The sequence below is a fragment of the Pseudophryne corroboree genome, chromosome 11, assembly GCF_028390025.1.
Source record: "Pseudophryne corroboree isolate aPseCor3 chromosome 11, aPseCor3.hap2, whole genome shotgun sequence".
Taxonomy (NCBI): domain Eukaryota; kingdom Metazoa; phylum Chordata; class Amphibia; order Anura; family Myobatrachidae; genus Pseudophryne; species Pseudophryne corroboree.
In genome coordinates, this window is record NC_086454.1 from 310,356,121 (window position 1) to 310,382,610 (window position 26,490).

Below are 26,490 nucleotides of genomic sequence, written 5' to 3' on the forward strand. Positions count from 1 at the left end.
CTACTTACTATCCCGACTCCTGATTCCCGACCGCTGTAGACCTCCGCCGGCGCCGCTCCTCTCTTCAGATCTATGGCATAGATAGACACTAGAAGTCAATTATGACCCCTAGCGTCTGTGCCAGTCCCACAATGCTGTGTGGTGCGCGATGACATCATCGCACACCGCACAGCAAAGGTCCTCTCCACGAAGGGAAACTAGACGGGTAGCATCTAGTTCCCTTCACAGCGGGGTGCACTGCCAAAGAGTAGCGGATCTTGCCATGGTGCGGCGCCCTCCGGATGACGCCGGCGCCCTCCGTATGGCGGCGCCCCGGGCAAAAGTCCTGCTTGCCCGTGGCAAGAGCCGCTACTGTGCGCTATATAATGTACTTGATAAATCGCTATACTCTGGAACACACTTCTCCATACCTGGCACTCATTGTGCTGCCTATGGGGGTCAATCCGACCCGATCGCACGCTGCACTTCTTCGCAGCCGTGCGATCGGGTCGGAAATGCACATGCGCGGCGGCTGCATTGCGCAGGCTCGGTGTTGCCCGGCGACGGCAGCGACGCCGTGAATGAAGAAAGCGGTTGCAGCGGCGACCGCAAGTAGATTGACGGGAGGAAGGCGGATCCGGGCAGCAACTCACCGTTTTCGAGGAGTGATGAGTCCAACGCAGGCATGTCGAGGCGTTTGGAGGGCGGATGTTTGACGTCAATTCCGGGACCTGCATCGCTGGATCCATCGCACAGGGGAAGTAACTCTTACCCTGGTCTTCTTTTACAAGAAACTTTTTTTGCACAGCATAGGCGGCGTCTAGTTGATCGCACTGGCAGCAAAAAGTTGCTACATGCGATCAACTCGGAATGACCCCCTATGTCCTAAGCTCCCCCTCCTGTCCACACTTTCATTTGCTTTGTAATTATCTGAAACAAACCCCCTAGTTCTTCTACGCAGCAATAAGCCCCCAAAGTGCTACAATCCTGAACGTTGGATTTAGGAGTCAGGTAGATGCTTTTGTGCGACAAGAGGCTGCAGGTCTATAAATCTGACCCCAAAAGAGGGTTAATACGTAACCTAAATGCTGAAACACTTAACCTAAATGCCGAAACACACGTAGCAACCACATAGTGGTGGTCATTCCGAGTTGTTCGCTCGGTAATTTTCTTCGCATCGCAGCGATTTTCCGCTAATTGCGCATGCGCAATGTTCGCACTGCGACTGCGCCAAGTAAATTTGCTAAGAAGTTTGGTATTTTACTCACGGCATTACGAGGTTTTTTCTTCATTCTGGTGATCGTAATGTGATTGTCAGGAAGTGGGTGTTTCTGGGCGGAAACTGGCCGTTTTATGGGAGTGTGTGAAAAAACGCTACCGTTTCTGGGAAACACGCAGGAGTGGCTGAAGAAACGGAGGAGTGTCTGGGCGAACGCTGGGTGTGTTTGTGACGTCAAACCAGGAACCAAACTGACTGAACTGATCGCAGTGGCAGAGTAAGTCCCGAGCTACTCAGAAACTGCAAAGAAATGTCTATTCGCAATTTTGAGAATCTTTCGTTCGCAATTCTGCTAAGCTAAGATTCACTCCCAGTAGGCGGCGGCCTAGCGTGTGCAATGCTGCTAAAAGCAGCTAGCGAGCGAACAACTCGGAATGAGGGCCAGTATTCATGGACCTTGCAAATATATTAAACACCCAAATGATAGATCATTTTAGGATAAGAGAGCGCCACCTTCTGGTAATAAAGTCTTCTGTAAATAGTACATTTCCACAGGCACTGCCTGTAATTGTACGGGATCCGGTCTGAAGATCGACACTGTCTAGGTCGACCACTATAGGTCGACAGTCACTACGTCGACATTGTTGGAAGGTCGACATGTGCTAGGTCGACAGGTCAAAAGGTCGACATGAGTCTTAGGTTTTTTTTTCTTTATTTGAACTTTTTCATACTTAACGATCCACGTGGACTACGATTGGAACGGTAATCTGAGCAGAGCGAAGCAAGTCATGCGAGGGGACACGGTGCACTAATTGGGGTTCCCGGTCACTCTACAAAGAAAACGACAGAAAAAAAAAACACAAAAAAACTCATGTCGTCCTTTTGACATGTCGACCTTCCAACCCTGTCGACCTAGTGACTGTTGACCTAAACATTGTCGACCTCGACACCGTCGATCTAAGGATCCACACCCATCTGCCGCATAAATCTCAGCTATAGGTCTTTCTGTGCAAACCCTATATAAATGTTTCTAACAATAATAATGGTTGTACAATTGGGTGTACACCGTTGGTGAGGCGTGGTCCGGACATCGAAGTCATGTCCGGACTGATGTGTCACACGCAGCCGCTGCGACCAGGGACGTGGCGAGTAGCCGCCTGCCAGCGTGCAGGAGCTAGGCTAGCAGGGAGCTACTCGGCGGGTGCAAAAGCATCGCTGCTCTGTGATGCCTATGCGCCCTTGCAGGGGGTAGGGCCAGACATGCGGGGCGGACTAGCCCTGTGCTGGGCGTCCCCCCGCATGTCTGAGAAACTGATCGATCAGATCTGAATTAGGCCCCTAATCTCTGTCACACGTGAACACAGCCAGGGACTTTCAGGGTGAGAATATTGTCTGGCCGATGCTGACCGCTGCGCAGGAACAGCACATAAACACTTTGGGACGGATCCGGGCCTGTGCATGATAACCAGCGTCTTATCGCAGTAACACAACACCATTGCTATCAGTGTTGTCAGACAGCCATTGTCCCGGGAGGCTCTGGCATCAGTGACAGAACATAGAGGACACGCAAGGTCACCCCTTTGTTCCGTACATGTCCCTGACATTGTCTGTGGTGCAGCATATTGCATCTCTTCTTTTCCTGAGAGACAATGGCCACACGGGTGGTTGTTGTTGCCAAAAACATATAGCGGCTGATGCCGTGTTGAACACAAGTCAGATATACAGACGTATATTTCAGGCTTCCATACTACATACGCTCAGGAGCTGAGCGCACACAACAACGCGTGATGCAGTCGTACGGCACTCAGTCGCATCTCCGCTTGCAGCTGAAGGGACTAAGGGGTCTATTTACTAAGCCTTGGATGGAGATAAAGTAGCAGCCAATCAGTGTCTAACTATCATTTTTCAAACAGCCTGTGACATGGCAGTTAGGAGCCGATTGGCTGGTACTTTATCTCCGTGTACTTTATCTCCATCTGAGGCTTAGTAAATAGACCCCTAAGTGCTCTATCACTAATCACATACTCATTGCAGTATGTGATTATACTAGGTAAATGTATTACTGAGCAGCCGCCTGGACAGCGGAACCCGCCCCAGTGATGCGAGTGTGCTCAGAGTGGTAGCGGTTCAGAGTGGTAGCGGTTCAGAGTGGTAGCGGGACCCCTATGCCACACCCTCCAACTGTACCTTTTTAGCAGGTACCGTACCTTTTTTTTATGGTCTGTACCGATTTTTGTCTCTCCAGACCTCCATTGAAAGTATAGGAAAAGGGGCGTGGTCACGTCCCCTTTACCCATGGCCACGCCCCCTTTGCTAATTTGTACCGATTTCTATGTGTAAAATGTTGTAGGGTACGCTATGCATGCGCGGCGGCCATTACTGGGGTTGAGATCTGGCGGCCTCTTTGCTGGTTGATTATACAAAGTGTAGCCATAAGCTACAGCGGGCTAACTAGCTGCGGGGGAGCCAAGCTTGGGAGCGCTTTGTAAATCTCACAGCATCACATCCCTATGGGTGGGTTGTGGCTGCTGGAGGGAATGGTGGGATCACAGCAGGTATCGGAGATACCTGCTGTGGACCCTCTGTTATACATTAAGGTGAGACAAAATATACTTAGGTGAGGTGGTGTTGACAGAATGGCAGGCTATAAAGAGTAGTAATCCGTTGCAACAAGGACAGGGTTGGCGCAAATGCGCAGTGATAATGATGACTGATCACACCACGGCACCATAGATGCTACAGACTCACACTCACACTGGCTGTATTGCTTTATTCAGAGATGGACGCAGCCGTTGCCTTCGCATGCAGGGTCCGCGTCCATCGGGTCTGCGCTCGCACAGTGGCCATAGTGCGCATACGCGACCCTTCACCATGCGATCGTGTCCCGGAAGGATGTGATCGCATAGTGACTGACAGCTCCGGGTGTCGGGGGTCACTGCATTGTTTCATGGGCATGGTCCATTTTCGGGGTGGCTGCATGTGATGAGACCATAAAAAGGGCACCTGCCAGCGCAGCCATGGGTCGTCCTCAAACTGATGCATTCGCGGCGCCACACACATGCTGGGCGGCCTTGCCCTGCGCTGGGCGGCCCCCAGCATGTGAGTAGATTTTGATATACTTCTGTATATTTTTCCTTCTCCGTTGCCCTTAGATATGACACAGTTTGGCTCTGCTATGTGCATTATACTCCATTATATCCAAACATTAGTTTTGCACTGACACCAAGGACAGTGGAGAGGCTTTTGTGAAAATAGTTACAGCTGTTTTTTCCCCAGCAGATAATAGTCTCGCCTCTCCTCCTCCTGGGCCGTAGCTTACCACTTACCCCTCTCCCCAATGCAGTGGTCACACCTCTTCCACTGCATTCACTGGTTGCAGGGAGGAGGGCAGTGGACCTGATGCAGCACACATTGGGGGTCATTCCGAGATGATCGTAGCTGTGCTAAATACGATCATTCACACTGACATGCGGGGGGACGCCCAGCACAGGGCTATCCCGCCCCGCATGTCAGTGCCGGCCCCCCTCCCGCAGAAGTCCAAAGGCATCGCACAGCGGCGATGCCTTTGCACTTCAAAAGTAGCTCCCGACCAGCACAGCTTTAGCGTGCTGGCCGGGAGCTATTCATCGCTCCCCGGCCCGCAGCGGCTGCGTGTGACATCACGCAACCGCTGCGGCCCGCCTCCGCTTGGTCCGGCCACGCCTGCTTTGACCGGACCGCGCTCATGAAACTGCGGCCAAGCGCCGCCGTTCCGCCCCCCTACCCAGTGACCGCCTCTGCCTGATTGACACTCGTAGGCTCGTAGTGGCCTGACGGCCTTCGCAGTTCTGACCCGATCGCACCGCTGCGATAAACTGCAGCGTGCGATCGGGTCAGAATGACCCCCATTGTACAGCGTATTTTGGCAGACCACATCTTCGGCCACACTGCACAACTAGAATTTATTATTATAATTTATTATCAGTTATTTGGACAGCACACACATATTCCACAGCACTGTACAAAAGAGCAAGCTTTTTTGAGCAGGGCCCTGTTTCCCCACATCCACTTCCAACTTTGGGGGTAATTCAGACCTGATAGCTGTTGTGCGTTTTCGCACACCGGGTGATTAGGTGTAAACTGCGCATGCGTATGCACCACAATGCGCAGGCACGTTGCATGGGTACAAAGCGGATCGCCGCTCAGCAATGGGTTTGTGCAACGGATCCGTTCGCACGGGCGATCACAAGGAGATCGACAGGAAGAAGGCGTTTGTGGGTGGCAACTGACCGTTTTCAGGGAGTGTTTGGAAAAACGCAGGCGTGTCTAAGCGTTTGCAGGGAGGGTTCCCGGCGTCAATTCCAGTCCCAGTCAGGCTGAAGTGATCGCAGCGGCTGAGTTAGTCCTGGGCTGTGCAGAGACTGCACAAAATCAGTTTGTACAGCTCTGCTACACAAATACACTCCCCCTGTAGGCGGTGACTATCTGATTGCAGCAGTGCAAAAATCGCTGCCTAGCAATCAGGTCTGAATTAGGCCCTTTAGCCATCTGTGCATCCTTTTTCTGTACAGTACTTGTTATATATCTCACCTAGGCTCATTTATCAATAAATATTTGCGGCTATTTCCCCGTAAACACCCGTTAATAAATGGGCCCCCCAATGTGTCTTATTCACAGCATTAAGTTTCATTTCATGCCTTCTTCCATTTATGCTTCTTGAATGTCCTGTATTTTGCCTTTGCTTATATTTCCCCCCTATGATTTTGTACTGCGTGTAATCTATTTCTTCACTATACTGCCCTGGGCAACTGTGGGGCACCTTATAAATAAATAATAATACAATTGCTTGGGCACCTTGATACCACCAAGTCCCACTTTGCTGTATTATTCACAATTGAGAAAATCATTGTTGGCGTAGGATATGTTCATATTTACACAGTGGTGCAAGGAGAAATATTTTCTTAGTGGTACTGAGTGCAGAAAAATGGGCGTGGCCATGTGTTCTGAGGGGGCGTGGCCACATGCTGCTAGTGGGAGTGGCTACATGACACTAGCGGCGTGGCCACACGACACAGCCCCCTTTTTTTTTGGAATCTGGAGGCAGGGCTAAAAATATATAGTAATGCCTCCAGTATAATAGACATATATAGTGATACCTCCAGTATAATAGAAATATATAGTAATGCTCCCAATTTAATAACAATATATAGTAATGCCTCCATTATAACAGGAAAATACAGCCACTGTTGCACTCCCAGTAACCCTGACAAAGTGGGAGGAGCCGTCATGCTGCCAAGCACCATGGTCTTGTAGCTTTGTGGCACATTATAATTGTGGCAATGGCAAAGTGTGTGGCAGGTGGTACTGCGTACCCGCTGCCAAATTCTTATGGGTACTCCGTATCCGAGCGTACCCGCACCGCATACTTGCACAGCTGTATTTACAACAGAATGACACTGGAAAGTCTGGGTGGAGAATGTAACATATAATACATGTAGTGTCCCAGTTCAGTCAGTAGAGGTAGTGTTGAGCTATAGTCTTGCCTTTGCATCTTACTGTATATGAGGGTGGTCTTCAGTATGCCGAGTGACGGGATACCGGCGCACAGTATACCGGCGCCGGGATCCCGACAGCCGGCATCCCGACAGCCGGCATACCGACACTTATTCTCCCTCGTGGGGGTCCACGACCCCCCTGGAGGGAGAATAAAATAGCGTGCCACCGTGCCCGTAGCGTGGCAAGCGCAGCGAGCCCGCAAGGGTCTCATTTGCGCTCACCATGCTGTCGGTATGCCGGCGGTCGGGCTCCCGGCGCCGGTATGCTGGTCGCCGGGAGCCCGACCGCCGGCATATCGAAGTGAACCCGTATATGACTATAAATATACTATGTTATGGGGGACAGAGGGGTCTGTTCATTTTGGTGACTTCAGATGTGACAGATTTTTGAGGATTGTGGGATTGACAGTAATTATAGCACGTCCATAACTAATCGCTGATTGTGAAGAGCAAGACCATGATAACAATGGCGCTGACTGTACACAATCTCCAATCCCTCTCCAATATAATCCTCCCTTGCTCTCCATGGAAATAGGTTTTATTTTAATATTGTGACAAAAACAGACATAGGAGTTACCTCAAGCTTTACTAACACAATTGCCAATTCTTATGTGTCTCTTGTTTAGATTTCACTAGATTGTAAGCTCCTATGGACAAGGTCATAAATGTATTTTTCATCAGTATTATGATTTGATATTTGTATTCTATTATCCCATACTGTCCTGCACTGTGGAATATGCCGGTGTATCATATATACTTAATAATAGCAATAACAGATAATAAACTGTATACTACACTAGTAATACCCCTTTCACACCGCACAAATAACCCGGCATATTGCCAGTGCGACACGAGTCAGCGTGCGGTGTGAAAGGGGCATAGCGGAAATCCCGGGTCGTCTGACCCGGCAATTCAACCAGGGAATAAAGCGGTGTTATACCCGGGTTGAATACGGGTCAATGGCAGCATAAACGGATTCCCGGGTCAACGCTACCCGGGACCTGTTTACTACAGCAGGGAGAGGCGGCGCGGAGATGATCTTATCTCCTAGGCCGCCTCCACCTCCGCTGCCGGCTCCACCCCCGCTGCTATGGCAACCCTGGTCGGGGAAGCCAGCAGCAGCGGCCAATGCCGGATCACACCCGGGAAGGACCCGTTTCCAATTCCCGGGTGGGCTCCGGCATTGGCGGTGTGAAAGGGGTATTACCAGCCAGTCAGAATGACAGAACAACATAACAGTAATAACAGCGATGGCGTATGTGCGCACCCAAATGGAGCAACATTTGAATTGCTTCGTCAGGCGCCGTCTAGTGGCCGCCGGTGTGCAAAACACTTGAATTCCCCCCCATAGAGGTGAGGAGCAGCATTAGCCTTTTATTATATAGGATAATTACAATATTTATGTGGAAGTCACTGGCTATTGAGGAGTAAATACATTTCCCCCGCTTACAGGGGCCTAATTCAGTTTTTCAACGCAGGTGCTGTGTCAAAATATGCTAATGTCGTAGGTCTGCGGAGGCTTCTCATGTAAATAGACGCCCCCTGGTGGTTTCACGCTCCTGGGGCAGGTGAAGCTCACAGCCACAGGCCTTGGCACGTACAGAAAAATGGGCCCACAAAATTCTGTAACGACGGCCTTCACCTCCCCCAAACGGTCGCCTCATGTCAATCATGCTGTGACGTAGGAGACACTGCAGTGCTGCAGGTCCGTGCTGCGACCGTGACAGACACAGATCTATCTGCACATGCACAGGCTGATATACACTGGAGATATACAGAGACCATCGGGTTTACGTACAGCTCTGAATTAGGCACACATGGCGGGATGTAATAAACGACATTGCCGCCCATCACACTGATATAAATCGCATATGCACTAACATATGCGATTGGTATTGCGAAGGACAGCTCCTTCGCAATCTCCAGCGGGTCCCCGACTTTCGGTTTTCAGCCCTGGGAGTCATTCTGTGCATGCACAGAGTGATGGGTGTGGCCATGGGGCATGCTGGGAGGCATCTGATTGGATCCCTCACACCAACGCTGCGGAGAGAAGCCCATAGGCTTCTATGGGGTATCACTTGCGTTCCCCTCTGTGGCACTGTCCCGGTGGCCGGGGGTTAGTGCATTTGAAAAATGCGGTAAACGGGGGATTACCGCATTTTCCGTTTAGTACATTCTACCCACAGACAGAAACTTTCTTTAACTTTCCCTGTTGACATCTTCCATAAAATGAGACAATCTGTAATTCTCTTTACGTTCCGTCTACCCAGCGCAGTGCAGCCACCGCGGAGACTGACGTCTGTCAGTATATAATATAACATGAATGAGCAGATGACCGTGTTGTGTACGGAGTCACTGTAGAAGGGTGCAGGAAGGAGTTAATTCCTCCAGGGCTGGTGTGAGTTCCTGTACACAGATTCGCAGCTCGGGTCTGCTGTAACTTGTAATAGGGAATTATTTTATTTGCCGTGTTTGCGGTCTGAGAGTCTCGGCCTGTTTCAGGGCCCCACCTGGATAAATATAATGACGGACCAATGTTTGCAGATGTTGGGATCGGAATATAAAACAAGGGATTTAGCAGACACAATGAGAGGAGTTCTCTGATTTCTCTGGAGCTCGGAAGGTTTCAGGCGTAGGTCATGAAGGAAAGGGCTGCTGGGTGCTCACCTTAAAATCACAGCCTTGTACGTGAAGCTACCCCCATGGACACAGGGATTTAATGCGGGTGAACTGCCGTTCACATAACTACATCCCGGACACAGTGGCCCCAACATTCCTCAGAAAACTCATGTCCTAGCGATGGACAGGCTGAAATGTCATGACTGTGGGTCTGGGACACACAAAATGGCTGCCTCTGCTGTGTGTGCAGGCCGCGGCCTTCCCTAAAGGGATCTGTGGAAAATAAAACCCTGTCATGGACTAAAAGCAGAGTTCTTCTCTTGGGGAATATGCCCCCCCCTGAACTTCCCAGGCCTAAAGTCAGTCTGGCCATCTGGTGCCATATTGGGGGGATGCGGTAAATTTACCTACAATAAAAATCCTGATGGTCAAAATACCGACTGCCATCGACCGACGGTCAAAATACTGACTTGGTCAAAATCCTGACATTTAAAATACCGACAAGGTCAAAATACTGACGTTTAAAAATGTAGACAGGTCAAAAAGTCGACATGAGTTGTTCATGATTTTGTCATTGAAACTGACTTGTTTATACTTAACCATCCCAGTGGACCTGGAGGGGGAATATAATAGTGTGCCAAGCGCCACGAGGCACTGTGCCCGAAGAATGACGAGCCATGTGAGGGGACGTGGTACACTTATACGGTGTCCATGTCGACCTATGTCGACAGACACACACAAAAAAAAACAATGAAAAAAATTGTCGTCGGGATTTTGATTGTAGGTGTTTCATACCCATATTGGGGACTTTCAGTTTTGCTCATAAGATGCCGCATTTAAGCTTGTAACTTCTGTGCTTGGGAGAGAACATGGTCTAGACGAGTCTGGAGGGTTACATGGGGTCTGCAGCGGCCTGCTCCTAGAGTGATATTCTCCCACACTATGTAACTTAAATGCAGGAATAGAAGATCGCTTCATCAGGTGATGTTTTAAAGGGAGCGGGAGGGGGGGGTCTTCGCTCTATTGTGTAAGTAAACAAAGGAGGACAAACAAGTCCTGAAGTGTATGGGGGGGGGGGGGGGGGGGGGGCTGAGAATGTCACACTTCGGTGTCAGACTCTTCCTAATCATCTGGCAGCTCTCCTGCCGCACACATCTATTTATATATACTGCTGGGACAGGGAAGTAAATATACATGGGGTAACATAGTGAGAGATACAGAAGAGGTCGCTGGGCCACTACTAATGTACGGCAGCTTTATCTGGGGATTTTCCACTGCCTGAGGTGGGTGACTTGTGGTCCTCTGGGTGCTGCCGGATTACCAGCCCCACCTTATTCATGGGTACATTTACTAAGCAGTGATAAGAGCGAAGAAGTGAGCCAGTGGAGAAATTTCCCCATCAACCAATCAGCAACTCTGTATCATTTTATAGTATGCAAATTATAGATGTTACTTCAGTGCTGATTGGTTGCCATGAGCAACTTCTCCACTGGCTCACTTCTCCATTCTTATCACTGCCTAGTAAATGTACCCCTTAGGGTTGGAACTGTGAGATAAATAGTGATGGTGAGTCTTAAGGAAAGTGAGGGAGGTGATAGAAAGCGACTGGTAAAGGCTGGAACATTGGCCTGATAATGGCCATCAGGTGAGCAGGGGAGAGGGAGGGATCAGGTGAGCAGGGGAGAGGGAGGGCCCGCCCCCCGCCCCACACTCTGTGCGGTGGCACTGTCCGCACCATCCTCCTTGTGGCCTAATTACTAGTAACAGCAATCACACCTATCCCACGCTAGGTACAGATGATGCAACTGAACATGGTGTGATCTGTGTATATGCAGATCTGGCTATATGCCCATAGGACGTTTCTCTCACGTGCGGCAGTAACGCCCAATCACCCGTTGCAGAGATAAGACTGAGATGTGCACAAATTAGAATCGCTCCTAAGTACTTAGAGATGCGCATGCAGCCCATGAGTGACGCATGCACAGTTTGCTAACAATAGCGGGGCGCAGCTGCGTTTGGACTCAGAATCTGCCCTCACTGTGACCCCACCCCTATTTCATTTGCTATTTTGACATCAAATTAAATTTTACCTTGGAGTTTAAAAAAAAACACCTTACTTTGGACTGAGAAGGGGACACAACTCGCGCTCATTAGCAAATACCCTTTTTAATTGATTTTTATTTAGTATTTAAACATAAATTATTAACTATACAGATAATGTCAACATTATCCACCTTTGTAAAGCAGACCACATCTAAACATTGAGGAAAGTGGCAGAGAGAGACACAAAGTAACGCACGAGATGTGCCGTTCCGCAGGCCGCTTCAAGGTTGTGTTGTTCCGCGACAGCACAGAACACAAGTGCCGGGGACAGCACTCAAATAGTGCTGGGATTACTACACATGTGAGCTGTTTATTTTACAGCAGCATATTTTGCATATCTCCCACCCCTAAGGGGGGCCGAGGGGTTTTTCTGACATGTTCCAGGGACTGTCCCCTGCAGCATGCTTCAATCTGCAATTCCATACGCAATCATGGGACAGTGGTGGTGAAAGACCTAAGGGTATGCTTCATAGCCTACTAGCTACAGACATCCGTATCTTGCATGGTATACACAGTCAGATTATCCATCAGGCAACCTAGGCTGCTCTCTAGGACCCAGTGAGCACTGAAAGGCCCAGGTTACTCTAGCCTGCTTTTAGATTTTACCTTCATTGTGACAAATGATGAAAAGCTTCAAAAATGTTTCCCTCCATCCATACGTTAGGTCGTATTCGATCACTTCATTATTCAGTTTTGATATATTTGCAATAATCTTAATATATATATACATATATATATATACAAACAGAAAGTTCAGCACTCACCATAGCAAGCTCACTTATCCTCACAACATCAATAAATAAATAAATGATGGGGGTTTAGTTAGTGAATTGGCCAATGCACGGAAGCCTGCATACCGCTCGCCAAGGTACCCCACCTTCCTGCAGGTCCTACACTATCACAAAGTCTCAAAAATTAAAACCTGGCAACTGTATCACACATAATATACTGCACACATGCCCACTAGGTTTAATGTGTATCTGCCATGCATCTTATGGCTTTTAAAGGTACACTAGTCACCTGACACTGGCTGATAAATTACTGAGGAGCAGCTGACACAGGTTTAGAACAATTGAGATTACACAGGGGTGCATGAAAAGGCCTGTGACCACGGTTAATCAGAGTTAACCAAAGATTAACCCCATAATATACAAACAAATATAGAAAACCACAGCACTCACCACCCCAGAAGCGAGGTGCAGTGTCTGCACTCACCACTCATAGGGTGGGGTGCATGTAGCCCATGGCCACCTACCCAAATACATACAAACAGAAAGTTCAGCACTCACCATAGCAAGCTCACTTATTCTCACAACATCAATAAATAAATAAATGAATGAGTGGTGAGTGCAGATATTGCACCCCGCTTCTGGGGTGGCGAGTGCTGTGGTTTTCTAGATTTGTTTGTATATTACGGGGTTAATCTTTGTTTGTATATATATATATATATATATATATATATATATATATATTTATAAAAGCCTATGTGGCAGAAGAGGTTAAAAGGATGTAGACTTGATTAGGTTGCCAACTCTGTGGGCACGGCAGCCCAGCCTGTGAGAAACCGGGAAACCATCCCACTAATCCACCTTTCTGCCAGTGGAAGGTAAACAGTCCATTAAGCTGCTGAGATATGAATGGCTTTTTGTTTCTTGTTTAAATCGGTTGATAGGTGACGATGTTGTAGATTGTTTGTCTGAACGGTTGAGCCTAGGTAACCTCTCTTGACAATTATATAGCTCCAAAATAGAAAAGAAAATGTTAAAGTAACATTCCCATTGACCTGGAGGACGGGGGAGCAGCAGACTACAGCTGCCAGGTGTGCCGTCACACCCCATGTGTACGCAGGCCAGGCTACTGTTCCGCAGTGAGCTGTGACCTCTGACCTCGGACTGACAAAGCATGCCTGCAGGACCCTCAGTACTTTGAGGTTCATGATAAAGTCAACACAGTGCAAAAACGGGATGGCCACCTTAAGTGTGCAGTGGAATTTTTGCAACATTGCAACACGCCTGGTGGTGGCATATATTTATCGCCTTTTAACCATTCCATAGATGGTGCCATTGGTGATAACCATCGATAGCTCTTAAACCATCTATGGTGAACCATTGATGGCTTGCATCACTTGATGGCCACCCCTGGCTGGGCCACAGGTCAATGAAAAAGTGGAGGTGGGGCTTAGTGGGTAGCTGGGTGCGGAGCTAAGCTCCATGAGTGTGGATAGAAAAATATATATTCGGTTCCACTAAACCATCGATGGCAGAGAACCATTGGCTCTATGTCATCGATGGCAAAACCATCAACAATTGGTAGTTAGCCATTGATGTTCAGCAACTATTGATGGTCGATGGCCATCCCTAGAGAATGCTGCCTCACTGCTCTGATTGTGTGACCACCACCCGCTCCTGCTCGGAGGCCCCTAGAATTGTGGGTCCCTGGGCAGCTGCCCGGTGTGCCTATATGTTAAGATGGTTCTGGACGTGTTTGTCCAATATAACCAACATAAACAATTATTTTTCCCTCATACAATGTGGACCAATCTAATAAATAAACACTTGAACAAACATGTCACGACCCAAATGTTTAACAATTTGGTTGTCCACCAATCTGATAATACCAAATAATCAACCTCACATACATTATAACACTAACCTAGAGCACAGGTTCTCAAACTCGGTCCTCAGGACCCCACCTAGAGATGAGAAACCACTGTGTTTGCTCTATTTGAAGCTTGCAACTACAACACCTATACATAAGATAATAATAATACTTATTTAAAGAAAGCTATTCTGCAAAAGGACTGAAAGTGTTTCTGTATTGTCTATGAAAGAACTAGGATCCCCTGTAATTGTTCATTTTACCCCAGGATAATTCCCCTCCTGGAGAGCTGCCCGTCAAGGCTTGCCTTATTATCTATCCTGCCTGCTTATATTTCCTGCTTGACGTTAGCTGCTGTATATTAAGTGACCGCATCACCCTTATCGCCACAGGATCTTTCCTTTCGGGAAGTTGTCATTAATGCATTTTTGTATAAGTGCCAAATGATACAATTCATGAGCCCGTCCCATCCTTTCATACATAAATAACATTACATTTTTGTGAAACCTCCCTTTGCTGAGTATTGTAGCCCGTGGATGGTCAATAAACCTAAATTATAATAATAATAATTAACTTGTAGAATTTCTAGGTAAGGGGAATAAAGATTTAGTTGAGAGTATTGTGGGATGTTTGTTGGAGAGATGATAATTAGTTTGCAAGGTTGGACTGGCCCATAGGGGTACAGGGAAAACCCACGGTGGGCCCCACTGCCTGGGGTGGTGTGAGGGGGGGGGGGGGGGGGGGGGGTAGGGGGTACCTCCTCTAGGGATCAGGTTCCAGATTGTGCAGTTGAATTATACGGTATCTGGTCTCTAGGTCGACAGTAACTAGGTCGACCCCTATTTGTCGACAGTAACTAAGTCGACAGGTCAAAAGGTCGATATGCGTTTTTCACATTTTTTTAAACTTTTTCATACTTAACCATCCACGCAGACTACGATTGGGAATAGAAACCTTGCCCGAAGCTCTCTTGCCATGCAAGGGGACACGGTGCACTAATTGGGGTTCCCGGTCACTGTACGGAGAAAATGACACCAAAAACACATTAAAAAACTCATGTCAACCTTTTGACCAGTCAACCCTAGACCATGTCGACATAGTATCCCTGTCGACCTATTTACTGTCGACCAGTCGTAGTCGACCTAGACACTGTACTGTCGACCTACTCTCGACCCTCCATACCACACCCGAATTATACATATGTTACTTTTACTGCACAGGACTATGGTATATTTTCTAAAGTGCATTACTGTTATTATTCTGGTACAGTATTATGCATGCACTACAAGTATTTAATATATATATATATATATATATATATATATATATATATTTATCAAGAGGCCCAGCCCATGCACTCTCTAATGGTTAGGCAAACCAATGTGGTGGCTGGCCACACCTCCTCTGGAGACTGGCCACACCCCTAAACATGGGCCGCTTCTAGTGTAGTTTCCTGGGGGGGCCTTCATTCCCCAGTCCGACACTGATAAGGTCCTTTTTTAATAAATTGGTTTGAGCCATGTAGCAAAAAGGGTGGTATAATGGCAATATTTAGAGGTGGGCGCTAAAGCAGGAGTGGCTGTGACTTGTTGAGGAGTCACAGCGGTGGTAATGCTAGTTTTAGCCTTCCCCTTGTGTACTAGCACTTTGAATGCTCGTGGACAGTGCAACTCCGCCAGCGCTTGTAAACACTCCACCACCGGTGCACCATTGCGTTCACCATTGACACTTGCACAGCTTATGGCAGACCCAGTATCTCCTTCTCTAAATATGGCCTCTGCAGCTATGGATCTCCACTTGGAACCGCTGCCCGGTCACTGACTATCCCATAACACGGCCTTATTTCATGTTCCTTCCGGGCCACCTCCCAGTCACTGCCAAGGAGCGCCCATGGCTTTGCGCGTCCAGCTGAAATGCTAGCAAATCCCGTACACAACAGCGGTCTCTGCGTATATTTAGCGGTACGCATGCCCTGTAGGGGTTTTCAGGACTTTTTCATGCTTGCACAGTAGCAAATAATGACCCGATTACTCAAACGTCGGCATTGCATCCACCGCCGAATCACATCCTAAATATGTTTCTGCTTTGGCATTCATCTTGACAGTCTGTATAGCAAAGCTTAAGGTAGATTTCAAGCTTTGCAGAGCAGAGAGTCATACCCTGATATGGCCTATGCCGCAGCTTGTGCTCTTATTGAGAGAGCGATGTGTCAGTCTTCATCCAGGGACGACTAATAGAATTCGGAGATGCAAAAAAATAAAATAAAAATCAATTGTACAATTAATAGAATTAAGGGACATAATTTCATTTGGTGTCAGATTGAGGCCGTGAAGCACTATTTTCTTCAGTATTCTAAGTACACAAGGGTGTGGATCATCAAATCGACAGTGTCTAGTTCGACAATGTTTAGGTCGACCACTATAGGTCGACAGTCACTAGGTCGAGAGGGTTGGAAGGTCGACAAGGTTTCTAGGTCGATACGTGCTAGGTCGACAGGTCAAAAGGTCGACATGAGTTTTTTTGTGTCGTTTTCTGTGTACAGTGACCGGGAAGCCGAATTAGTGCACCTTGTTCGCTCGCCATGCTTCAGATTACCGTTCCAATCGTAGTCCACGTGGATCGTTAAGTATGAAAAACTTCAAAAAAAGAAAAAAGTATGTGAAAAACTCATGTCAACCTTTTGACCTAGCACATGTCGACCTAGAAACCCTCTTGACCTTCCAACCCTGTCGACCTATAGTGGTCGACCTAAACATTGTCGACCTAGACAGTGTCGATCTTCAGACCGGATCCCGTACACAAACCTACTGTAACCCCTGCAAATCGGTCAGCTATTCAGTCTCATTACTAGAATAGGGAACCTCGAGTCCCTACAATTCTACCGATGAACCTATATTATGGGCTATGACATCACTGTCCAGCGCAACACCCACAGCGCCCTATGCTCAGCCTATGAACGCTGCTGTGACAAGACTCTCATTCAGTGCAGCCGCCTAGGGATAGCCATCGAAAGGGCAGAATTAAATTGCTGAAGCGTTTCCGCGAGGCTAGTATCTGCGCCGCCGTCTGTTGCTCCTCCGTGGCAGATACATTTCTACACCAGAAGCTTGAGAAAGGAATTGGATTCTCCGAGACGTCGCTGCTGAGCCTTCACTTTATTAAAGATAAGTTTTCACTAAGCCGGCCATTCATCAAGAATCGCATATGCAGTGTGATCTGGGCGTGATATCAGCACCTAAGATTGCATGGCAATACGCGATTCCACTGCCCAGATGTATGAAGCAGTAACCGCAGGGAGATTGTCCCTGCAATGTGCTCACCTCAGTGCGGGGACTCCTGTGCATGTACGGTCTGCTGACCAGGCATGCACGGTGTCCATTCCCAGGGAAGGTTCCAGGGGAACACTCTCATGGTGATTGCTGCGATCTGTAGCCCATAGAAGGTGGAAGATTGTTGCGATCTGAAGATGGCGGGATCGGCGGGGGGTCAATCTCTAAAATGCTTTGCATTCCGGGGCTTGGTAAATATGACAGCTGCACATCCCGCACAGAAACCTATGGGGGTTGCGGCTGCCATCGGGATACATATGGGGGGAATTCAATTGCAGGTGAAGTGTGTGAATTGCCATTGCCGCAGCGTTTAAACGGCGACAGCAGCTGCCGGCCTGCGACCTTCGCCCATCCAATTTGCACAAAAGTGCTCGCTACCCTATGGGGTAGCACTTCTGTGCGAGATCCACTGCTGTAAAGCAGGACGGGTGTCGTGCAAATTCAGCCGGGGTCAGATCATCACCAGCAATTGAATTCCTCACTAAATATTTCGGATTACCTCAAATAAGCCCCAAAGTCCCACTGGAGTGCCTGCCTCCTTTCCTGTGTACAGTAAGCACCTCTCTGCTGTGCACCTGGGCTGCTATCTCTATATATTTACCTGCTACATACCTGTGTACAGCACCGGGGAGCTTCCCATGTAATCTCCCTGTATAGATGCAGACAGGTATATATAATATACACAGGACAGTGATAAGCAGGGGTCACAGGGGGGCCCTTTGTGCTACGGGCATGCTGGCACCAGTACGCTGTGTGTTGGCTGTCGCGCTCCCCCCAGTGCAGGGCTCCGGGGGGCGGGGCCGGGCTCTCAGGCAGTAGCGCTGACTGAGAGAGTGCCCGGGACATGGCAGCGGCAGCAGCAGCAGCAGCAGCAGCGGCGGGGAGGTGAGAGGCGGCGGCGGAGCGGCCGGAGCCAGCGCAGGACATGGTGAGAGGAGCAGCGCCCGGGATATATGTTATACCATACACTCTGCTCACATGTGTGTCACTTCTTACACTCTCCTGTGTGTCACTGACATGCCGTCTGCACTGTGTATAGATGTGTGTCACTGACATGCTGCCTGCACTGTGTGTATAGATGTGTGTCACTGACATGCTGTCTGCACTGTGTGTATAGATGTGTGTCACTGACATGCTGTCTGCACTGTGTGTATAGATGTGTGTCACTGACATGCTGTCTGCACTGTGTGTATAGATGTGTGTCACTGACATGCCGCCTGCACTGTGTGTATAGATGTGTGTCACTGACATGCCGCCTGCACTGTGTGTATAGATGTGTGTCACTGACATGCTGTCTGCACTGTGTGTATAGATGTGTGTTACTGACATGCTGCCTGCACTGTGTGTATAGATGTGTGTCACTGACATGCTACCTGCACTGTGTGTATAGATGTGTGTCACTGACATGCCGCCTGCACTGTGTGTACATGTGTCACTGACATGCCGCCTGTACTGTGTGTACATGTGTGTCACTGACATGCCGCCTGCACTGTGTGTACATGTGTGTCACTGACATGCTGCCTGCACTGTGTGTATAGATGTGTGTCACTGACATGCCGCCTGCACTGTGTGTACATGTGTGTCACTGACATGCAGCCTGCACTGTGTGTATAGATGTGTGTCACTGACATGCCGCCTGCACTGTGTGTATAGATGTGTGTCACTGACATGCTGTGTGTACATGTGTGTCACTGACATGCAGCCTGCACTGTGTGTACATGTGTGTTACTGACATGCTGTCTGCACTGTGTGTAGAGATGTGTGTTACTGACATGCTGCTTTCACTGTGTACATGTGTGTCACTGACATGCAGCCTGCACTGTGTGTATAGATGTGTGTCACTGACATGCCGCCAGCACTGTGTGTACATGTGTGTCACTGACATGCCTCCAGCACTGTGTGTACATGTGTGTCACTGACATGCTGCCTGCACTGTGTGTACATATGTGTCACTGACATGCAGCCTGCACTGTGTGTATAGATGTGTGTCACTGACATGCTGCCTGCACTGTGTGTACATGTGTGTCACTGACATGCAGCCTGCACTGTGTGTACATGTGTGTTACTGACATGCTGTCTGCACTGTGTATAGATGTGTGTTACTGACATGCTGCTTTCACTGTGTGTACATGTGTGTCACTGACATGCTGTCTGCACTGTGTGTATAGATGTGTGTCACTGACATGCTGTCTGCACTGTGTGTACATGTGTGTTACTGACATGCCGCCTGCACTGTGTGTACATGTGTGTTACTGACATGCCGCCTGCACTGTGTGTACATGTGTGTCACTGACATGCTGCCTGCACTGTGTGTATAGATGTGTGTCACTGACATGCTGCCTGCACTGTGTGTACATGTGTGTCACTGACATGCTGTCTGCACTGTGTGTATAGATGTGTGTCACTGACATGCCGCCTGCACTGTGTGTACATGTGTGTTACTGACATGCCGCCTGCACTGTGTGTACATGTGTGTCACTGACATGCAGCCTGCACTGTGTGTATAGATGTGTGTCACTGACATGCTGCCTGCACTGTGTGTACATGTGTGTCACTGACATGCAGCCTGCACTGTGTGTACATGTGTGTTACTGACATGCTGTCTGCACTGTGTATAGATGTGTGTTACTGACATGCTGCTTTCACTGTGTGTACATGTGTGTCACTGACATGCTGTCTGCACTGTGTGTATAGATGTGTGTCACTGACATGCTGTCTGCACTGTGTGTATAGATGTGTGTCACTGACATGCCGCCTGCACTGTGTGTACATGTGTGTTACTGACATGCCGCCTGCACTGTGTGTACATGTGTGTCACTGACATGCTGCCTGCACTGTGTGTACATGTGTGTCACTGACATGCAGCCTGCACTGTGTGTACATGTGTGTTACTGACATGCTGCTTTCACTGTGTGTACATGTGTGTCACTGACATGCTGTCTGCACTGTGTGTATAGATGTGTGTCACTGACATGCTGCCTGCACTGTGTGTACATGTGTGTTACTGACATGCTGCTTTCACTGTGTGTACATGTGTGTCACTGACATGCTGTCTGCACTGTGTGTGTACATGTGCATACCACCCAACATGACCCTCTCCAGGAGGGATAGAATGCTCTGCTCCTGGACTTCTCTCTTAATGTATGATTGCCATCATCTGTGCTGAAACACCTTTCTTATCCATTAACCTGTTCAACACAGGTGGCGGTAATCATACATTTAAGTCCAGGAGCAGAGCATTGTGTCCCTCCTGGAGAGGCTCATGTTGGGAAGTATGCATGTGTGTTACTGACATGCTGCCTGCACTGTGTGTACATATGTGTTACTGAAATGCTACCTGCACTATGTGTACATGTGTGACTGTGTACATGTGTGTTACTGACATGCTGCCTGCACTGTGTGTACATATGTGTTACTGAAATGCTACCTGCACTATGTGTACATGTGTGACTGTGTACATGTGTGTTACTGACATGCTGCCTGCACTGTGTGTACATATGTGTTACTGAAATGCTACCTGCACTATGTGTACATGTGTGACTGTGTACATGTGTGTTACTGACATGCTGCCTGCACTGTGTGTACATGTGTGTCACTGACATGCTGCCTGCACTGTGTGTACATGTGTGACTGTGTACATGTGTGTTACTGACATGCTGCCTGCACTGTGTGTACATGTGTGACTGTGTACATGTGTGTTACTGACATGCTACCTGCACTGTGTGTACATGTGTGACTGTGTACATGTGTGTTACTGACATGCTACCTGCACTGTGTGTACATGTGTGTTACTGACATGCTGCCTGCACTGTGTGTACATGTGTGTCACTGACATGCTACCTGCACTGTGTGTACATGTGTGACTGTGTACGTGTGTTACTGACATGCTGTCTGCACTGTGTGTACATGTGTGTCACTGACATGCTGCCTGCACTGTGTGGACATGTGTGTCACTGACATGCAGCCTGCACTGTGTGTATAGATGTGTGTCACTGACATGCAGCCTGCACTGTGTGTATAGATGTGTGTCACTGACATGCTGCCTGCACTGTGTGTACATGTGTGTCACTGACATGCAGCCTGCACTGTGTGTACATGTGTGTTACTGACATGCTGCCTGCACTGTGTACATGTGTGTCACTGACATGCTGCCTGCACTGTGTGTACATGTGTGTCACTGACATGCTGCCTGCACTGTGTACATGTGTGTCACTGACATGCTGCCTGCACTGTGTGTACATGTGTGTTACTGACATGCTGCCTGCACTGTGTACATGTGTGTCACTGACATGCTGCCTGCACTGTGTGTACATGTGTGTTACTGACAGGCTGCCTGCACTGTGTGTACATGTGTGTTACTGACATGCTGCCTGCACTGTGTACATGTGTGTCACTGACATGCTGCCTGCACTGTGTGTACATGTGTGTCACTGACATGTTGCCTGCACTGTGTGGACATGTGTGTTACTGACATGCTGCCTGCACTGTGTACATGTGTGTCACTGACATGCTGCCTGCACTGTGTGTACATGTGTGTTACTGACATGCCGCCTGCACTGTGTGTATAGATGTGTGTCACTGACATGCAGCCTGCACTGTGTGTATAGATGTGTGTCACTGACATGCTGCCTGCACTGTGTGTACATGTGTGTCACTGACATGCTGCCTGCACTGTGTGTACATGTGTGTCACTGACATGCTGCCTGCACTGTGTGTACATGTGTGTTACTGACATGCTGCCTGCACTGTGTACATGTGTGTCACTGACATGCTGCCTGCACTGTGTGTACATGTGTGTTACTGACATGCTGCCTGCACTGTGTACATGTGTGTCACTGACATGCTGCCTGCACTGTGTGTACATGTGTGTTACTGACATGCTGCCTGCACTGTGTACATGTGTGTCACTGACATGCTGCCTGCACTGTGTGTACATGTGTGTTACTGACAGGCTGCCTGCACTGTGTGTACATGTGTGTTACTGACATGCTGCCTGCACTGTGTACATGTGTGTCACTGACATGCTGCCTGCACTGTGTGTACATGTGTGTCACTGACATGCTGCCTGCACTGTGTGGACATGTGTGTTACTGACATGCTGCCTGCACTGTGTACATGTGTGTCACTGACATGCTGCCTGCACTGTGTGTACATGTGTGTCAGTGACATGCTGCCTGCACTGTGTGGACATGTGTGTTACTTGCATGCTGCTTGTATTTTGAGTATGTGTGTTACTGAAACGTTACACCCTGTGCATACATGTGTGTTACTGACACATTGCACCTTGTATGAATATACAGTACATACATATTTAGTGCCAGTACTGTGTATGCTTCCCTGCTGTGTCTCAGATCCCCCTGTCCCTCTTTTCTCCCATTTGTCTCTCTATTTGTGTGCCCTGTGTATTAAGAGAAAGTGCGTGTTACCCCATAGTATTACATCCCTTCCCCCGGGTACCGGCCAGGCGCGCACAGGAATGAGCCGCGGAGACATTGTATATCTCCGGGAATGTGAGGTTGTTATCATGACTCCAAATCACACATAGATTGTGCGACTGTCATCATGATGTCAGTGTATTGTTATACTCACTTCAGCCTGTCCAGAGAGAACCCGCTACATCACCTGTCTGCCAAGGTACCGGGGGCATCCTGACACATTACCCATACTAGAGACAACCCGCTACATCACTTGTCTGCCAAGATACTGGGGGCATCCTGACACATTACCCGTACTAGAGACAACCCGCTACATCACTTGTCTGCCAAAATACTGGGGGCATCCTGACACATTACCTGTACCAGAGGCAACCCGCTACATCACTTGTCTGCCAAAATACTGGGGGCATCCTGACACATTACCCGTACCAGAGGCAACCCGCTACATCACTTGTCTGCCAAAATACTGGGGGCATCCTGACACATTACCCGTACCAGAGGCAACCCGCTACATCACTTGTCTGCCAAAATACTGGGGGCATCCTGACATATTACCCGTACCAGAGGCAACCCGCTACATCACTTGTCTGCCAAGGTACCGGGGGCATCCTGACACATTACCCGTACTAGAGACAACCTGGCACATCACCTGTCTGCCAAAATACTGGGGGCATCCTGACACATTACCCATACCAGAGACAACCCGCTACATCACCTGTCTGCCAAGGTACCGGGGGCATCCTGACACATTACCCGTACCAGAGGCAACCCGCTACATCACTTGTCTGCCAAGGTACCGGGGGCATCCTGACACATTACCCATACTAGAGACAACCCGCTACATCACCTGTCTGCCAAGGTACCGGGGGCATCCTGACACATTACCCATACTAGAGACAACCCGCTACATCACCTGTCTGCCAAGGTACCGGGGGCATCCTGACACATTACCCGTACTAGAGACAACCTGGCACATCACCTGCTGGTCTGGGTACTAGGAATATCCATCTATATTGGTCATCTGTGGCATACATTACATTATTGTTTGCTTCATGAATAATTACTTTTCTATTGTTGCTTAGGGGTGGCACTCGATATACCGGCTGTCGGAATCCTGGCGCTCAGCATACTGGCGCCGGGATCCCGACTGCTAGATGTGTAGTAGCCGTCTATATGTGACAGACCTGTCCTGTTCCCCTCATGCAGTGTGTAACATGAAGCACTTGCAGTGGGTGAGCCGCAGACCTATGTAATACAGCAGCGGGAAAGACTGGCTTGAACTGGTGAAACCTTAGGGAAAGCAAGACATTTATTTTGGGCAGATGCCAGCTTAGAATAAGCTGAAACTGGTGACCTGCGAGACTTCAGCCGTTCCAGTCCTGGATCTATGATCTCATGTGTTTCTCTGCCCTGTACCGAGTGTTGCGTGCAGAAATCTCCTGGCATAACATTTTGCACGGTTCGCGGATATCTGTCTGCAACGTTGGTAGAGCTAAAGAATGTACCTTTTGTAGTGATTGTATTGCGTTTATAGAATATTTATGCATTGCATAGTTTTATCATTACTGAGCAAAAGTAAACAGTGGAAACCTCCGAAAGCTGGTGTTTCTCTTGTGCAACATACAACCTGCTCTGCATAACGCGTAACATGAAACAGGTGCTGCTTATTTACATTCCCAGCCACATAAAGGGACAACTTCCCTTTGCAGGTCCATCTGTGTTTAAAACGAGGGAGGGAAGAAAGTGTTTGCATTTGTCTGTATCTGTATAATCTGGTCAACAAGAGTAATGATATGATCAGCGTTCATGTTCACCTCCCACTTACAGACAGTGGAGGCTGCCATTTTTGTCTGCTCAACCACTTCTTATGAATATCATTAGTCTGGCCTCCTGAGTGATAGTCTGGCCTCCTGAGTGATAGTCTGGCCTCCTGAGTAATAGTCTGGCCTCCCGAGTGATGAGTGATAGTCTGGCCTCCTGAGTGATAGTCTGGCCTCCTGAGTGATAGTCTGGCCTCCTGAGTGATAGTCTGGCCTCCTGAGTGATGAGTGATAGTCTGGCCTCCTGAGTGATAGTCTGGCCTCCTGAGTAATAGTCTGGCATCCTGAGTGATGAGTGATAGTCTGGCCTCCTGAGTGATAGTCTGGCCTCCTGAGTGATGAGTGATAGTCTGGCCTCCTGAGTGATAGTCTGGCCTCCTGAGTGATAGTCTGGCCTCCTGAGTAATAGTCTGGCCTCCTGAGTGATGAGTGATAGTCTGGCCTCCTGAGTGATAGTCTGGCCTCCTGGCCTCCTGAGTGATAGTCTGGCCTCCTGAGTGATAGTCTGGCCTCCTGAGTGATAGTCTGGCCTCCTGAGTAATAGTCTGGCATCCTGAGTGATGAGTGATAGTCTGGCCTCCTGAGTGATAGTCTGGCCTCCTGAGTGATGAGTGATAGTCTGGCCTCCTGAGTGATAGTCTGGCCTCCTGAGTGATAGTCTGGCCTCCTGAGTGATGAGTGATAGTCCGGCCTCTTGAGTGATAGTCTGGCCTCATGAATATTCTGCAGTGGTGCCACTGGTTATTTAGCAAGTTAATAGTCTGATCTTGGTTCAACCCAGAAATTGTCCGCCATCAGTAGCTGATAGGTGCATTACCTCCTAGGAAACTATTTTACTAAGGTGGCCTCTAGTTGGAGCCCCGGGGCTGCTCCGTTTCTATCGGAGCCTTTGCCGAAGTCTTGGGGACCAAGTTGGGGTGGCGGGTTGTAGAAAACCCGACTTTCTCAGCAATAGGACCAATCACAAGTTTCAATAAAGAAATTGCTCCGTCCTGTTTACAATCTCGCCTCCACTGCCATTTAACGATGACAGTCTTCATTGATTTTTCCAGTGCTGACTTACAGAATTGGAAGAGCTTTCAGCATACGGCGGCACGTAGCAGATCAGACTAATTAATTAAAAGTTTTCGCCGCCGGCGGTGCAGCATTGCAGAGATGACTTGGTGTTTACAATGACATGAGTAGTGGTGCCACACGTAAAATGGCTTCCTCTTGTGTTTAGGTGACATATACTCAGTAAATTCGTCTTTTTCAGACTTACTCAAGATACCTGAATAGCACTTTCGTCGCCATCACAGCAGGTGGCTCACTGACTGGTGAATAAACCCAGAGGTTAAATTTACTGTAAATAATCTTGGAATTGGCCTAGACTTTGTTGTAATGAAGCTCAGTGCCGTGGAACACATTAAAAACAAGATATATAAATACACAAGCATATCCGGACAGTCGGGGCGGTTCCAGTCAGTAGATATAGCATCTACGGTTGTATATTTATAGCTACGGTATATTTGTGTTTCAGGCCTAAATATACATATAGCTATTTTAAAAACTGTTTTTGACATGAGGACAGAGGCAGAGGTTGTAAACTTGTCTGGACTTGCAATGCTGGATTCTCCGAGGACACTTAGCACCCAAAATGGTAGAGGAAATGTAAAGAGAAGTGATTTCCCCTCTGGTGCTTGCAGAGGATAAGTCCTGGGAAAAATTAGAATTTTATCACAGCACAAGGCCTAACGTCCTGCCATGTTTACTGGATTTGCATCTCCGTTCCTAAGTTTGCATAGGAGAAAGTATTCCTGAAATTAACCCCTCAGATAAAGTATCTTCCAGTCAGGAGACAAGCATTCTGCTTTT

At 48.4% G+C, this 26,490-nt stretch overlaps 1 protein-coding gene across 5 annotated transcripts in view; it reads left to right on the top strand.

Moving 5' to 3' along the window:
* LOC134969566 (pleckstrin homology domain-containing family G member 4B-like) overlaps nucleotides 1–26,490 on the top strand; it is a 224,199-nt gene that overhangs the window by 29,911 nt on the left and 167,798 nt on the right. The window contains exon 1 of one of the 5 annotated variants that reach the window (XM_063945602.1): nucleotides 18,204–18,309. The exons of the other annotated variants lie outside the window; for them this stretch is intronic. Coding sequence (XP_063801672.1) covers nucleotides 18,307–18,309 — 3 coding nt within the window. The 5' untranslated portion in view covers nucleotides 18,204–18,306. Of the gene's footprint in view, nucleotides 1–18,203; nucleotides 18,310–26,490 lie in introns of those variants that run through there. 5 annotated transcript variants of the gene reach the window in all.